The sequence below is a fragment of the Ahaetulla prasina genome, chromosome 3 (genome assembly GCF_028640845.1).
Source record: "Ahaetulla prasina isolate Xishuangbanna chromosome 3, ASM2864084v1, whole genome shotgun sequence".
NCBI lineage: Eukaryota > Metazoa > Chordata > Lepidosauria > Squamata > Colubridae > Ahaetulla > Ahaetulla prasina.
In genome coordinates this window covers 32,245,959-32,262,316 of record NC_080541.1, presented here as the reverse complement: position 1 = coordinate 32,262,316, position 16,358 = coordinate 32,245,959, and the positions used below count along the sequence as shown (strand labels likewise).

General features: G+C 39.2%; 1 protein-coding gene across 1 annotated transcript in view; it reads left to right on the top strand.

The window, feature by feature from the left end:
• Positions 1–16,239, top strand: part of LAPTM4B (lysosomal protein transmembrane 4 beta) — a 46,543-nt gene extending 30,304 nt beyond the window's left edge. The window contains exons 7-8 of the mRNA XM_058175049.1: positions 5,570–5,665; positions 13,353–16,239. Coding sequence (XP_058031032.1) covers positions 5,570–5,665; positions 13,353–13,430 — 174 coding nt within the window. The 3' untranslated portion in view covers positions 13,431–16,239. The remainder of the gene's footprint in view (positions 1–5,569; positions 5,666–13,352) is intronic.
• The last annotated feature ends 119 nt before the right edge of the window (positions 16,240–16,358 follow it).

Genomic DNA, 16,358 nt, shown 5'->3' with positions numbered 1-16,358 from the left:
GAAAACTCTTCTTGTAAAATATTTCTGGACACGTTCAATTGTATTGATGTCAGAAATATAGTATGGGTTCCAAACAGTCAAGCTGTATTCAAGAATTGGTTTAGCAAATGTTTTATATGCTCTGGTTAATAGTGTAGTGTTTTTGGAGAAGAAGCTACGCAAGATTAGGTTTACAACTCTTAAGGCCTTTTTTGCGATGTAGTTACAGTGGGCTTTGGCACTTAGATCATTTGATATGAAAATTCCACGATCTTTAACAGGGTGGGGGTCATCAGTAACGTAATGTCCATCAAGCTTGTACTTAGTGTTTAGGTTCTTTTTCCCAATATGTAAGACTGAGCACCAATCTCTTTCCATTTATGACTGTATGACTACAACTTGTTGCTGGCAATCCTTATGATTTATATTGATATATTGACCATCAATTGTGTTGTAAATGTTGTACCTTGATGAACGTATCTTTTTTTTCTTTTCTTTTTTTTTTATGTACACTGAGAGCATATGCACCAAGACAAATTCCTTGTGTGTCCAATCACACTTGGCCAATAAAAATTCTATTCTATTCTATTTACTGGTTGAGATTTGGAGTTGCCAAGTTTTAGACTATTCAGATAAAAAGTCAAGGACTTTTTGGAGGATAGCTGTATAGTTGGTGATGTTAAATAGTTTGACATCGTCAGCAAAGAGAACACAATTACTTGTAATTTTGTCATAGAGATCATTAACGTATAATATGAAGAGTGTTGGTCCAAGAACGCTGCCTTGGGGAACGCCACTTTTAATAGGAACAGGATTTGATAGAGCATTGCCAATTTTGACCACTTGTTGTCTGTTTGATAGAAAAGCTGTTATCCAATTGTGGAGGGGTCCTGAGATGCCATAGGATTTTAGTTTTAGGAGAAGTTTATCATGTACTACTGAGTCGAAAGCTTTACAGAAGTCTATGTAGATTGCATCTATTGCTTTGCCCTGATCAAGATTTGTAGTCCATATGTTTTTGCAGTGAAGAAGTTGTAAATTACATGATAATTTTTTTCTGAAACCAAATTGTTTATTAGAGAGTAGGTTGTTTGTTTCTAGATGGAGGGTAATGGATTGGTTGATGATAGATTCCATTACTTTGCAGGTGACACAGCAAAGAGAACACAATTACTTGTAATTTTGTCATAGAGATCATTAACGTATAATATGAAGAGTGTTGGTCCAAGAACGCTGCCTTGGGGAACGCCACTTTTAATAGGAACAGGATTTGATAGAGCATTGACAATTTTGACCATTTGTTGTCTGTTTGATAGAAAAGCTGTTATCCAATTGTGGAGGGGTCCTGAGATGCCATAGGATTTTAGTTTTAGGAGAAGTTTATCATGTACTACTGAGTCGAAAGCTTTACAGAAGTCTATGTAGATTGCATCTATTGCTTTGCCCTGATCAAGATTTGTAGTCCATATGTTTTTGCAGTGAAGAAGTTGTAAATTACATGATAATTTTTTTCTGAAACCAAATTATTTATTAAAGAGTAGGTTGTTTGTTTCTAGATGGAGGGTAATGAATTGGTTGATGATAGATTCCATTACTTTGCAGGTGACACAGCAGAGAGATAAGTCTGTAATTTTCAACTAGGCTGGGGTCTCCTTTTTTGAAGATAGGGATGACTGTGGCAAGTGACCAAAGTTTGGGAAGGGAACTGGTCGTGAAAGCTTTTTCAAAAATTATGCTTAGGGGTTCTGCTATATTAGTGGAAATCTTTTTTAAGAAGTATGCACATAGTCCATTGGGTCCAATAGATAGGGAGGATTTCAGTTTGCGAAGAGCTTTTTCAACATTATCTTCTGTGAAATCTATACATGTTAGGTCGTTGTACTCATTGTTGGTACGATTGGGGAATGTCGGGTATAAGTCATTACTGTTAACAAAGACTGTGCCAAAGAATGTGTTGAAGAGGTTTGCTTTAACTGTTTCATCATTATATTCTTTGCCGTTAGAATCTTTTAGTGGTGGGATGGATCTCGAGTCCTTAAGTTTGTTGTTCATAAAATTATAAAAAGCACGATTGGAATTTGTGCGCAAGAGGTCTTCTTCTTGCTTGATGTGGTAATTGGTGCATTCAGTTTTTATTTGATTGCATATATTTCTGTAGCGGTTTTTGAAATTTGCTACATAGCTCTTTTTGTTTCTTCTCCAGAGGGATTTTTTTTGGGGATTGAAGCTTTTTTATTGATATGGGTAATTTGTTTTTTCTGGTTTTGGTGGTGGTTTGTGGTATGTAAAGATTAATGACTCTATTGACTTCAAGTAGGAAAACTTTATAGTGGTCTTCTGCAGTGATGCAGGTTGAGAACAGATTTTGCCAGTCAAGAAATGAGAGGTTGTAGTTTATAAGGTCATAGTTGGCTTTTTTGAAATTGTAGTTTGGAATACCATTATTTTGACGATTTATGTAAGGGCGTATATTGAGACAAAAGTCTATCATGCTGTGGTCACTGTTGGAAAAGGGTTCTTTTATTTGTAGTCCACAAATTGTGTTTGTGTTGTTGCAGAAGATGAGGTCAAGGCAGTTGTTGAGTCTTGTATTGTTAGTTACTAGTTGTTCTAGACCAAGGTTTGTAGCAGTGTTAATAATACTGTTAAATGGAATTGTTCAGATTAGGTCTGCCAGGTCTCAACTGGAGAACCAGTTAGGTATACTAGCTAAAGGTACTAGGCGAGAAACTGAGAGATTATGAATTGTGATCCTGCCTTGGGCATGAAATCAGCTGGGGGACCTTGCGCCAGTCACCTTCTGTCAGCTCTAGGAAGGAAGCAATGGCAAACTGCTTCTGAAATCTTGCCGAGAAAATTGCAGGGATTTATGCAAGCAATTGTCAGGAGACAAGATTGACTTAAAGGCATCCCAAAAAAGTCTCACTGTAAAAAAAAAATGACAACTGTTAGATGGCAGCAAGTTTCTACATTTCTTTGCTGCCATTTAGATCTTCTTATTTTTTATGTTTTGAGATGGTAACTGACGTTCAGAGAAATCAATAAGCTTTAGCAACTCTCAAAGTTCATATGCTTTCTGTTCTCTGATACACAACAAAAAAACTCTCTAAACTTTTAATATAGGATATTTCAGAAATTCCTACTTTTGCTATAGGATATTCTGGATGTTTCACATGCAAGGCCTACTTGCAATAATACCACATTTCCCCAAAAATAAAGTCCGGTCTTTTCTTTTGGGCTTGAAAATAAACTCGGGTTTATTTTCGGGGAGATCTTATTTTTTTTAAGTGCAGGAGATGGCGAGCATGGGGGCCAACGGGAATGGGAGCGCAGCCACAACTGGCCCCGCCCTCTCCATCCCACTGTCTGCTTGCCTGTGGCTGCAACGGGCCAACCTCTTGGCATGCCTGAGCCTCTACCGACCTTGCCTGCTGGCCCAGCTGCTGCTGAAATACTTCTCTGCTAGGGTGGGCACCATACTGGCAGCCAAGCGGCTGCCCATGCTGCTGCTGGCCTCGTGGGGTCTCTTTGCCTCCCTTGGCACAGCAGAGCCAGGCGGAGGCAGAGGCGATCCCAGAGCACCACCCACTCCATCCCACAATCTCTCGATTTGTCTGCGGCTGCATCTAACAAACACCCATGGGGGGGCATTGGGATCACCTGCCTCCCCCATCCCCATGCCTCTGCCTCGACCTACTGCCAGTGCCAACGCGCAAGCCTCCTGCAAGCTCCCATCAGGCAGCCATGCAGCACATCCGGATAGCCTGTCTTCTCTCCCCCCACCCTCCGCCGCCTCTACACTTTGACTTATCGGTATTTGCACTATGTCAGACACCATCAGCCTCCATGCGCTTGCCACCTCTCGTGCTGGCCATACCCATTTCCCCCGGCCTTATTTTTGGTGTAGGGCTTATATTAGGCCACTCTAAAAAATCAGGCTAGGGTTTTTTTTTTGGATGAGTCTTATTTTTGGGGAAAAACAGTAACACTTAGCAATAGCACTTGGACTTAAATACTACTTCACAGTGCTTTACAGCCATCTCTAAGTGATTTACAGAATCAGCATATTGCCCCCAACAATCTGGGTCCTCATTTTACCGATCTTGGAAGAGTGGAAGGCTGAGTCAACTTTGAGCCTGGTGAGATTCAAACTGCCAAGCTGCAGGCAACAATTGCCGACAGTCAGCAGAAGTGCTTTGACTGTAGCACCCTGAAATCTCCAAAAATTATTATTGAATTGTTTTTAAAGTGTCAGAAGAGGAAATGCTTGGAAATTTAATTGTGGTAGCTCTTTTTATTTTAGATTAACCTGAAGAAATAAAATCAAATTTACATGTTGCCCTGGTTTCATACACTATTTTGGGGTGCATGTGCTTCCTAGAATGTATTTAAAATCCATATGTGGCTCTTAGTCCCGAAAATATTGTGCTCCTCCACTACAGAGAAAGTAGCATGGGAGATTGGCTGATTGAGAACTGCCAATTAAGGCTATTGGGTGGGCAAATAGCAGAAGTGAGATTTGAAACAAGGATTTCATAATTCTAAAAGTGGCTTTTGTTATTATGCTATACCAGCCATCTTTAGTGGTAGAAACTTAAGAAATTAATCTGACCATCTCACTTCTCAACTCCTGGATAGGAAAAGTATGCACTATAAAATCAGTTCATGACAACGTGAAGATCTTACAGCAGCCTGAAAGTTTTTTAAGGACAAATCTGCAGGAAAGAGGTGGACAGAAAGAATTTTCATTTCAGTATGGTGTTTCTGTGTGCAAATCTCCAAAGCACTTGGTTTTGCCAGGTTGCTGAATTTAGTTAATTATATTCTCAGATACTTGTGCTAACAGATGATTCTGCCAGGTGTCAGTTGTGGGCAAACTGCTGATGTTTTTTTTTTAAAATAATGAACACTTGGGATCCAGGCTTTCAAAGAAAAAGAAAGAAAGAAAGATGTAGATTTGGAGTGATATGACTATGCACATTTCTATAACTTTTTAAAGTGTCTGTATATTCCATTAGCTATGGCTTATATCACCACATCTTGCAAGCAAATTCATGATGAGATTAATCCTGACAAGGAAATATTTGAAGCTTTGATATGCATGTAGAATATGAAGGATAATATTCAGATGAATTTTCAAAGAGAACTTATTACAGGTTTTTTTACTGTAAGCAAAGACTCTTGTCTACAATGATTTAAACAGTTGTTTTGCCATTTTATCACCCAGCATTCGAGGCTTATCCTATCCCTATTTTTAATTTGTCATTTTAAATATCTTTTTTTTCATAAATTTAACTACTCTAAATAAGTACGAAACTGTTCCAGTGAAAGGAGAGGAGCTTTGGGCTTATCCACACTGAGCAATGTTCTGCACAGTTGGCTTTTGGAAAGGAAAAACAGGGATCTCTTAAGCAACATATAATATATATGATTCAGCTTCTCCAATTTGAGAACCTTCCCTGAGGTCTTCAGCCAGCACAGTCATAACTGAAGGTATCAAAGTTTAGGAAAGCTGCACAGTGTGGAAGCAAATCAGTTCACAGTTCAACACATCTTGTCTTCTCCCTTTTCTCCACCCTCTTTCTTCCAGGCTTACTTGATCAGTTGTGTATGGAACTGTTATCGCTACATTAATAACAGAAACAACTCTGATGTCCTGGTCTACATTACCACTAATGACACAGCGGTAAGTTTGCTGGGGTTGACTGGGTTTAGATAAGAAGACCTGTTTTGGATGGTACAAAATCCAAAGGGATGGGAATCTTCAATGATGCAACTCTGACCAGCATGGCTGTTACTTTCCTGTGTATTTATCGGGCAATGATGGGTCCTATTATGCTGATTTGCCCAAGTCAGATATCACTTTCTCTATGCTCTGGTTTCACCAAGGAAAAATCAGCTAAATTGATTTCTGGAGAAACTTGTCTGTGGTTTTTGGATAATGTCAGGACATTGGCAGGGAATGCTTTTGTCTTCCTGTTGGGCTTCCCAGAGATACCTTCTTCTTTCAGTAAGTTCATGTATGTAAGACTTGATTTTAACTATGGTTTGTTAAATGGTCCCAAATTAGTGTGGTTACAATTTGCCACTTAGTCATGAATCTTCAGTTATAAACCACAGTGGCTCATGGTACATTAAATCAAAAACAAATGTATATTATGGCTTAGATTGGTGTATTAATCCAGATCTAACAGGGTACTTTCAGTGGTCTTATATTTACAGTTGCATTGTTCAGGGATAAAGATATTGTCACTTGCCAAGATGTGTCCGAGCTTGTCCCTTTGTTGACCATCCTTGCGCTGCTTCTTCCCTTATAAGATTCTCTTTTCTGCATACTGTTATTTAACATTTCTTATTTAATTACCTACTATATGCCTTTTATTATTTTATTTTATTCAATATTAGAATTAGAACAAGCCATCATTTAACAAAACATCAAACTAAAATTTCACACCTTAATTTGTTCCAACCTTGATGCTGATATAGATATTGTGGTAAATGGGTCTTTTAAAAAAATCTTATATTGAGCAGACTGAACCTTGCATTTTCTAGAAACATTGGCTCCCAGTTTGGGGATATTAGCTTATGACTCTGAACCAGACTTCTGTCAGTACTGTAGGTCCTAGTTCCTGTAAGGACCACTACCTGTAAGTAAGGAACACAAACAACCTACTCACCTTCTTCTCTGAAAAGATTTAGTCCCTCAGCCTGGGAAATCTTAAACAAAAAGTCCACCATTAATGTGCATTAATGCAATTAAATCCTTTTTCTTTAATTCCCATAACTATCCACACCCTGATATGAGATGATCCAGGAACATAAACTTTTTCCGTTAACATTTGCTCTGAATTAGACCCAGAAAGCCCATTTCTTGGAGGTGTCTTTTAATGACTCCCAGATGATCCTACCACAGTAGACTGTATATTTTATATCACTTCCCTAATAAGTGTATGCTTTTTGTCTAGAGAGAAAGAGCTCTTTTATTTTCTAAAAGTTAGTACTGTCAAATATGTGGGCAGCTGTATATTCTCTCACACAATAAATGTCTTCTGAGGAATGTTTTGGCAACACAAAGAATTTCAAAGCTATAAATTATCTCTGGGCAGTCCATTTCCATTTGTAATTGCTCCAGAGTGGTTTCTAATGGCAATGCTCATAGACAAACATTTAGGTTGCTTCCTGCTCAGTTAAGCAGAGAGAGAAACTGAGCTCCACTATTTGACAAATGATATTTTATTAAGAAATAATTCCAGCTGCTCCTTAGTATATGTGTTTCAGGCAGACTCTTGAAACTATGTTCTAAGTCGTGTGAAATAAACAATTATGGTTGGTTGTTTATTCATTTACTTTACTTGTATGGTGCCTATTGCAAGATTCTGTGGTGGCTCACAATGTCAACATATAAAATGATTATCCGAAACCCTCAAATATATATGAAAATAAAAAGAGCAAAACAAAAGATAAAAAATACATTCAATTACAACACACCATTCTGCTGCTTTCAGGTTTAATCCAGGGTATATTCTATGAGCCATGGGTGGCACAGTGGTTAAAGTGCAGCACTGCAGGCTACTTCTACTGCCTGCCAGCTACCTGCAATTTGGCAGTTCAAATCTCACCAGGCTCAAGGCTGACTCAGCCTTCCATCCTTCCAGGGTGGGTAAAATGAGGACCGAAATTGTCGGAGGCAAAATGCTGACTCTGTAAACCGCTTAGAAAGGGCTGTAAAGCACTGTAAAGCAGTATATAAATCTAAGTGCTATTGCTACTGCATAGGACAGAACAGATAGGTCTTCACAATTTTGCGATCGTGCGCAAAGCGTGTGCACGAAGCGAACCGGTGGTAAACCAGTCAGAACCCACCACTGTACACAACACTAAAAGATGATTATAGGTCTTCACCACGAGCAGCTGTAGGACACTCTGATCACTGCATGATTCACCTTGTACCTGCTTACAGGCAAAGACTTAAAACGACAAAACCAATTAAATCAGTGAATACTTGGACTGAAGGAGGCAAAGGCTTACTTAGACTGCACTGATTGGAATATTTTTGAAGATACCTCTGCAGACTTGGATGAACTAAGATACTGTAACATCATATGTCAGCTTCTGTGAAGACCTATGTGTACCAACTAGGAACTTGTGAATATACAGTAACAACAAACCTTGGTTCATAGCTAAACTTAAGCAGCTACATTGTTCCAAAGAGGAAGCCTACAGAAAAGGTGATAAAATGCTGTACAATCAGGCCAGAAATGTATTAACAAGATCAGAGCAGCAAAAAGAAGCTATTCTGAAAAGCTAAAGAATCAGTTCTCAATAAATGAACCAGCAAACATGTGGAAAACTCTTAAAAATATCACTGACTATGGCAAACCTCCTTCCCAGGCTGAAGGAAATCAACAACTGACAGATGACCTGAATATGTTTTACTGCAAGTTTGAAAGGAAACTACAGCCACCTATGTCCACAACCCCCATCTCAGAGACACCAGAACAGCCAAGCCTCCTACAACTGACCCCATCCCATTGGGTTCACAACTCCTAGTGATCACAGACAAAGAAGTGCAAGACCTATTTCACAGACAAAAGTTAGGAAAAGCTCCAGGCCCAGACAAGATAATTCCTTCTTGCTTAAAAGTCTGTGCTGACCAATTGGCCCCCATCTTCACCCAAATCTTCAAAAAATTTCTAGAGGTGCACTATGTTCCTTCTTGCTTCAAACACTCTACTATCATCCAAGTGCCGAAGAAGCCTATTATCAAGGAACTGAATGACTACAGACCAGTTGCTCTAACATCTTAGTCATGAAAACCTTTGAAAGGCTAGTGCTGTCCCACTTGAAAACCATCACAGATCTGCTATTAGATCCCTTGCAATTTGCATACCGAGCAAATAGATCAACAGATGATGCTGTTAATATGGCTCTGCACTACATCTTACAACATCTTGAATCTCCGAAGACCTATGCAAGGATCCTCTTTGTAGACTTTAGTTCAGCATTCAATATCATCATTCCAGACATTCTTCTAACTAAGTTAAACCAGCTACAAGTACCTGAACACATTTGTAAGCAGATCATAAGCTTCCTAACAGACAGGAAGCAGCAGGTGAAGCTAAGAAGAATCACATCAGATACCTGTACAATTAGCACAGGGTCCCCCCAAGACTGTGTGGTCTCCCCACTTCTCTTTTCTTTGTATACCAATGACTGCATCTCTAACGATCCATTGCTTAAACTACTGAAGTTTGCAGATGACACAACAGTGATTGGTCTCATTCGAGACAATGATGAATCCACATACAGATGGGAGGTTGAACAACTAACGTCGTGGTGCGACTGGCACAATCTGGAACTGAACACACTCAAAACTGTAGAAATGGTGGTAGACTTTAGGAGAAACCCTTCCATACTTCCACCTCCTACAATACTAGACAACATAGTATCAACAGTAGAGACTTACAAATTTCTAGGTTCTACCATATCACAAGATCTAAAATGGAAGCTAATATCAAAAACGTCATCAAAAAAGCACAACAAAGAATGTTCTTTCTGCGCCAATTTAGAAAGCTCAAACTGCCCAAGGAGCTGCTGATCCAGTTCTACAGAGGAATTATTGAGTCTGTCAACTGCACCTCTGTAACTCTCTGGTTTGGTTCTGCAACCCAACAAGAAAGACACAGACTTCAGAGGATAATTAGAACTGCAGAAAAAAAAATTGCTACCAACCTGCCTTCCATTGAGGACCTATATACTGCATGAGTCAAAAATAGGGATATGAAAATATTTAGAGACCCCTCACATCCTGGACATAAACTGTTTCAACTCCTCCCCTCAAAACGATGCTACAGAGCACTGCACACCAGAACAACTAGACACAAGAACATTTTTTTCCTGAACGCCATCACTCTGCTAAACAAATAATTCTCTCAACACTGTCAAACTATTCACTAAATCTGCACTACTATTAATCTTCTCATCTTTCCCATCATCCATCTCCTTTCACTTATGACTGTATGACTGTAACTTTGTTGCTTGTATCCTTACGATTTATATTGATATTGTTTCCTGATTGCTTATTTGTACCCTATGACTATCATTAAGTGTTGTACCTTACGATTCTTGATGAATGTATCTTTTCTTTTATGTACACTGTGAGAATATGCACCAAGACAGATTCCTTGTGTGTCCAATCACACCTAGCCAATAAAAAAATTCTGTTCTTTTCTGTTCTATTCTACTCTACTCTACTCTACTCTACTCTACTCTACTCTACTCTACTCTACTCCACTCCACTCCACTCCACTCCACTCCACTCCACTCCACTTCATTCCATTCTATTCTATTCTATTCCTACAAGGTCCCTTCCAACTCTGTTAATCTGTTAATTCTGTTCCATCAAAGGGAAGAATGTAGCAGATGGGATCTGTAACATATTTCTCCTGCTGGATCTAATGGGATGGATAGATGTAACCCAGGACAGGTGATCCCTCAAATAACCTAGTCTCATGCCATTTAGCAGTGTTGGCAAACCTTTTTGGCACTGAGTACTGAAATGGGAGCATGCGCACACGGAGTGGGGGGGAGCGCTAGAAACCAGAAGAGCAGTTCCCTGGCGCACATGTGAAAGTGCTGGAAACTGGACAAGCAGTTTCTTGGTGCGCATGCACATGCCTGGAAGCTGAGCTTCCAGTTTCCAGTGTGCACATGCATGCTGGTCACCTAGTCTTCTGGTTTCTGGCATGTATGCACGCGTGAAAACCAGCTGGCCAGCATGCATGTGCAAGCTGGAAACCAGAAGCTCAGTTTCCCGGAGCACGCATGCGTGCCGGGAGCTACTCTTCCAGTTTCTGGTGCTTCCACGTGCATGAAGAGCAGCTGGCTGGTGCGCATGTGTGCGCTGGAACCTGGAAGCGCAATGGGCGACAGTTGGCGTGCCCAGAGAGATGGCTCGGCATGCCACTTCCAGCACGCATTCCATAGGTTAGCAATCACGGTCATATAGGATTTTAAGGATCAAAACTAATACCCTGGATTGAACCTGGAAGCAAATACAGGTCACAAGGCAGAGGTGTAACATGTGCTCTTTCAAGGGGCACATGCAACTGCCCATGCCATCACATTTTGCACCAACTGAAGCTTCCAGACTCTCTTCAAGGGAAGGCACATGGAGAATGCATTTCAATAGTCCATTCTAGAGATAACTAGGGTATGAGTAACTATGCGTAGAGCCTCATGATCCAGGAAAGCATGAAACTGGCACTGAACATGAAGGTGTGCAAAGGTACTCCTATCCATGGCTGTTATGTGTTTCTTGAGCAGGTGTCATGAGTACAGATAGAAGGACCACAAGATTGTATACCAGCTGCAATTTCATCCAGCACCGAATATGGTAAAGTCCCAGGTCCAGAAGGTCCTAAAACCCAAAGCCACTCAATCTTGCCAGCCAAAGTCTGCTGTCCCCCATCCAGACCCACGCAGCCTCCAGACACAGGGACAGGAAATTAACAGCATTGTTTAATTTATTGGGGGGTGGAGATACATAATTGAATATAATCAGTATATTGATGATACACCATGGTGTCTTTAACTTGCACGTTTGCTGTCTCAGATAGCATTATCATTGGCGCTGGAAAGGCTGAAGTTGACTTGGCAGTCAATTCAATGATTTGCCTTTCCATGTTTGCATTGTGACAATGTTTAACTGGGAAATAATTCTGCTTCCTGCTGCTCCTAAGTGCTTGTTACAGATGTGCTGGTGTAAAAAGAATGTTAACTTTCTGTTAACACAACTGTGATTTAAAAAAAAAAAGAGAAAGAAATCCACAACTAATGTGTGGAGTTTTATTGGAGCCAAATTCATTGGTCAAAACATAAGTATCCCTAATGCCTATAGGGATTGCTGTTTGCTGTAATTCAATTTGAATTGGCTTGTTCTTGATCCATTTCCATTTTGGAATTGTGCCATTGGGTCTTATTTTATTAATGAATGATGCTGCAAATCAGTTTTCGGTTCCATGGCTCCAAAGTTATACATGTATCGAATAAAACCACAATTGCCAATGACAATGTAGAAAATACCTCTTCTTGTCCGATTTCTTTCAAAATTCCTGAAAGTGTGAGATCTGTTTTAGGAGGAATTTTGAAAAGTAATAGTTTGTAAACAATAGTTGAAAATACTCTGAAGTGGGAAGAGTTGTAGGAAAATGGTCTGTGGGTATATTGATTAATTTAAAAAAAGAAAAAACAACAACCATGTATCTATTATTTTTCCTGTTAAAAGAAAACTTCCCCTTGTAAAAGCTGATTTTCTTTTAGCCCACTACATGCAGTCCTCAACTTACAATCACAATTGAGACCAGAATTTCTATCGCTAAGCAAGACAGTTATTAAATGAATCGTGCCTCATTTTGCAACCTTTTTTTTTTTTTTGCCACAGTTGTCAAATTAATCACTGTAGTTGTTAAACCAAACCAGCTATCCTCATTGATTTTGCTTGTCGGAAGCCATTTGGGAAGGTTGCAAATGGTGATCAAGTGACCCAGAAAGCTGCAATCATCATTAATAAATGCCAGTGGCCAAGCACCCGGATTTTGAGCACATGACCCTAGGGTTGCTGCAGTGGTCGTAAGTGTGAGGACTGGTTGTAAGTCACTTTCTCCAGTGTCTATGGAGATTCTCAGTCATTCAAGTCATGGTTGTCCCCTAAGGTGCTTTTTCAGGAGGCAACTGGACTTTCTGGTTTTTCTTTGAAAACGTTTTGCTTCTTTTCCAAGAAAAGGCAGCTTTGGCTCCCTTTTTTCAGTGCCATTGTAACTTTGAATCAGGGGTGAAATGCTCCCGGTTCGGACCGGATCACCTGATCCAGTAGAGATGGTGGCGGGTGGTTTGGAGAACTGGTAGCAAAAATCCGTGCCCAGCTGAGCCATGCAATTATCAGAGGTTTGGTTTTTTTACTTTTAAAAGCATTTTTCTTCGGCTGAAAAAATGCTTTTTAAAGTAAAAAAAAAGCCTCTGATGATCGCGTGGGTCAGCTGGGATCATCAGAGTTTTTAAAAGCATTTTTTCTACAACCTCTTCGGCCAAAGAGGTTGTAGAAAAAATGCTTTTAAAAGTAAAAAAAAAAAAGTTGGCCATGGCCACCCAGTCACATTACCCCTACTACCAAGCCACGCCCACAGAACCGGTAGTAACAAATTTTACATTTCACCACTGCTTTGAATGGTCACTAAGTGAATGGTTGCAGGACAAAGACTATGGCTGGCTGGGGAATTCTGAGAGTTGAAGTTCACGAATCTTAAAGTTGCAAGGTCGGACATCCCTGTTTTAATCCTACAGTTTTAAAAACCATTTTTCTTTCTTTTCCTCAGGTACTGCTGCCATCATATGATGACTCTGCAAATGGCCCAGGGAAAGATGCCCCCCCTCCTCCTTATGTAGCTGCATAAGTGTGATGTGTACCTAAAAAACCAACTCTGCTATTTTTCAGATCATCCAAGCAATATATCCTTTCACTTTCAAGATGGACATGCAAGATCCCAGATTTATTTATAGATTATTTTCAAAATGTGTTTTGTGTTTTCTTGTTTTGCCTAAAACATTACTGAACTGGCTTAGTTTAGCAAAGTGTACTATAATCGCACTGTAGGTTTTTTTCCTTCATGTAATATGTATTTTTATTCCCGCCATATCTTATGTGGAAGTTTTGCTAGTTTAAATGGCAGAATTTTCAAATCAGTTTTAAGAATCGTGTCTCAATTTACAACTCTCAACTGGATTTAGATTTACCTTTTCATTATTCCAGATGCAGGCAAACTATAGGTCACATGATCCTCCCCCTAGCATCTTACATCACAATGTTGCTATTGGGTAGCAAAATAGCCAAATTTCAAAGGAATTTCAGACTGTAGGGTAGATAAGGATAGGAACAAAGTTATCTATTTCCCTCCCCCATAAATAGGGATTTTTGAGGCATGGTGGCGCAGTGGTTAGAGTGCAGTACTGCCGGCTGCCTGCAATTTGGCAGTTTGAATTTCACCAGGCTCAAGGTTGACTCAGCCTTCCATCTTTCTGAGGTGGGTAAAATGAGGACCCAAATTGTTGGAGGCAATATGGTGACTCTGTAAACTGCTTGGAGAAGGCTATAAAGCACTGTGAAGTGGTATATAAGTCTAAGTGCTTATTGCTATTTATGTTCCTTTTCTTACTCTAACCGTCCCACCCCCAAACAAACAAACAAAAAATGGAATGTTACAATCCTCCTAGTCCAGAATGTTTCATCCTCCTGATGTTTCCATAAAAATTGAACCACAGTTCCCATTATCTCCAGTTGGAATAGCCAACCACTGTACTGGCTGAAGGATATGAAAATGGTGCAATTTAAAACAGTGGGAGGGTTTCAGGCTGGGGACTACAGATCAAGACTTTTAATCTACTCTCAAATTAAACCACTCCCCAATACAGTATAATGCTTTAGATTTCTTAATCGTGAGGTCAGACTGTTAATTTTCCTGCTATCCCAATTCTGGCAACCTTGTTTTGTCTACTTAAGCAATTGCTACTTAAGTAATCCCTCTCGGCAATTACGAATGCTGGGAATAAACCATTTTTGAATGTCATTGATTTCATGGATTTTTAAACAGTTTTTTAACACACACACCCCAACTGAAAAGGGTAATGCTTGTATCTACTGTGACTCTGTCACTTTGTGCAAATAAAAGCTAATTAAACAGTCAATATTTCTGTGGTATTTTGGGAAATTCAGTGTGCCATTTTGAGGTTCCTGTACTAATGCTGGTCACATCATTCTGTGTGTGTTCTGTTGTCTGCTTTAATATAAGAATTTAACACTCCTATTTGGATAACTCCAGTGTCTATGATATCTGGGACTATGGCAAATTATTATTATTATTATTATTATTCATAATAATATTATCAACAACAATAATAAAGCTTTTAATATGTATTACAGTTATTATCATATAACTTTACAACAACCCTAGAGGTTTGGCCATTATTTCCATGTCTAGTTTAATTTTTATAAATAAGCTAGCTACAGTTGCCTTCATGACTGAGTCAGCATACAAATTGACTAAAAGAATAAGTAAATAACATTTGTGGTTCTTATTTGGGACCCATTAAATCAGTTAGACATAAGCATGACTATCTTGAATCCTACTGATTTTAAGCCTATGTTTCTTAAACATACCAGTATAGATTTACTTGAGAAGCTGGTGTATAGTCACAAAGCTGTAAGTCAATAAAATTGTTTATTTTTCATTCATTTAAAAATGGAATCCCTCTCACTTTTTAAATGAGTCGTGCATTACATGAAGCCATAGTTTGCTTAAATGAACCACAGCTGGCTGGGTTTGTGCAGATGACAACATTAAGAAAGTTATATCTGGGTTACCACAATGCATAAACTTAAAAAAAAAAAGATTATGAAGAAACTAGGGACATTTGTTCCAAACTTCTCTATTTGGCCAATGTTTAAAGCAGATTACATATTAGTCTCAGCCCAGCTGTTGAAGATTATTAGCCTATTGGTAGAACACGTCTTAAGCGCAGTAAGTCAAGGGTTCAGGCCTGGTTATGTTCACATAAACTTCAATTTTTCCCCAAAAGTTTTTGAAATGTTTGTAGAACTGAAAAACAGAAATGAGGGTAATGAAAGCAGTGAAGTGGAACTGGAACTGGAAACAAATCAGTTTTCTCCTCCTGGGATGATGTAACGCAGGGGTGTCAAACTGATGTGACTTTTTCCCCTTTCGCTAAACTGGGGGTGGGTGTGACCAGTGTTTGATGCATCCGACCCATGGGCCGCGAGTTTGACACCCTGTTGTAAAAGGAAGAACTGATAGACACCCTTAGCTTCAGTGCAGGCTATTTCTTACTATATACTGATCTGCTGATTAAGCAATGAAGTGAGTTGTACTTGCTAAATCAATGCACTGACAAGGAATTTTCCACATAAGAAGTTTTTCTTTTGTTATGCAAGTCATTATTACACTGGGTTAGGCTTTTCAATCAATATGAATTCCTGTTTTCTTTAATTTTGGTTTACCTGGTCTGGATTATTATGCTAAGGGTTCATGTTGGTTTACTGTTTTTAATTTGTGACATTCTAAACCATCGGCATGAAAAACAGCTGTACATACTTTTCATTCAAAACTTGTGGTAAAATGATCTCTAATAAAAGGATTATTTCCTCATATATTTGTATGACAACATTTTTTTTCAATAAATGCCATTATTGGTTCAAGTATCCGATCAGAAATATTTGAGTTGACTCCTGCTTGGCGCCACCTTTCTCGCTGGGTGCTAATTTATGGCACTCCACACTGGATATGGTAAAAGCCGGTGAAAACAGCAAC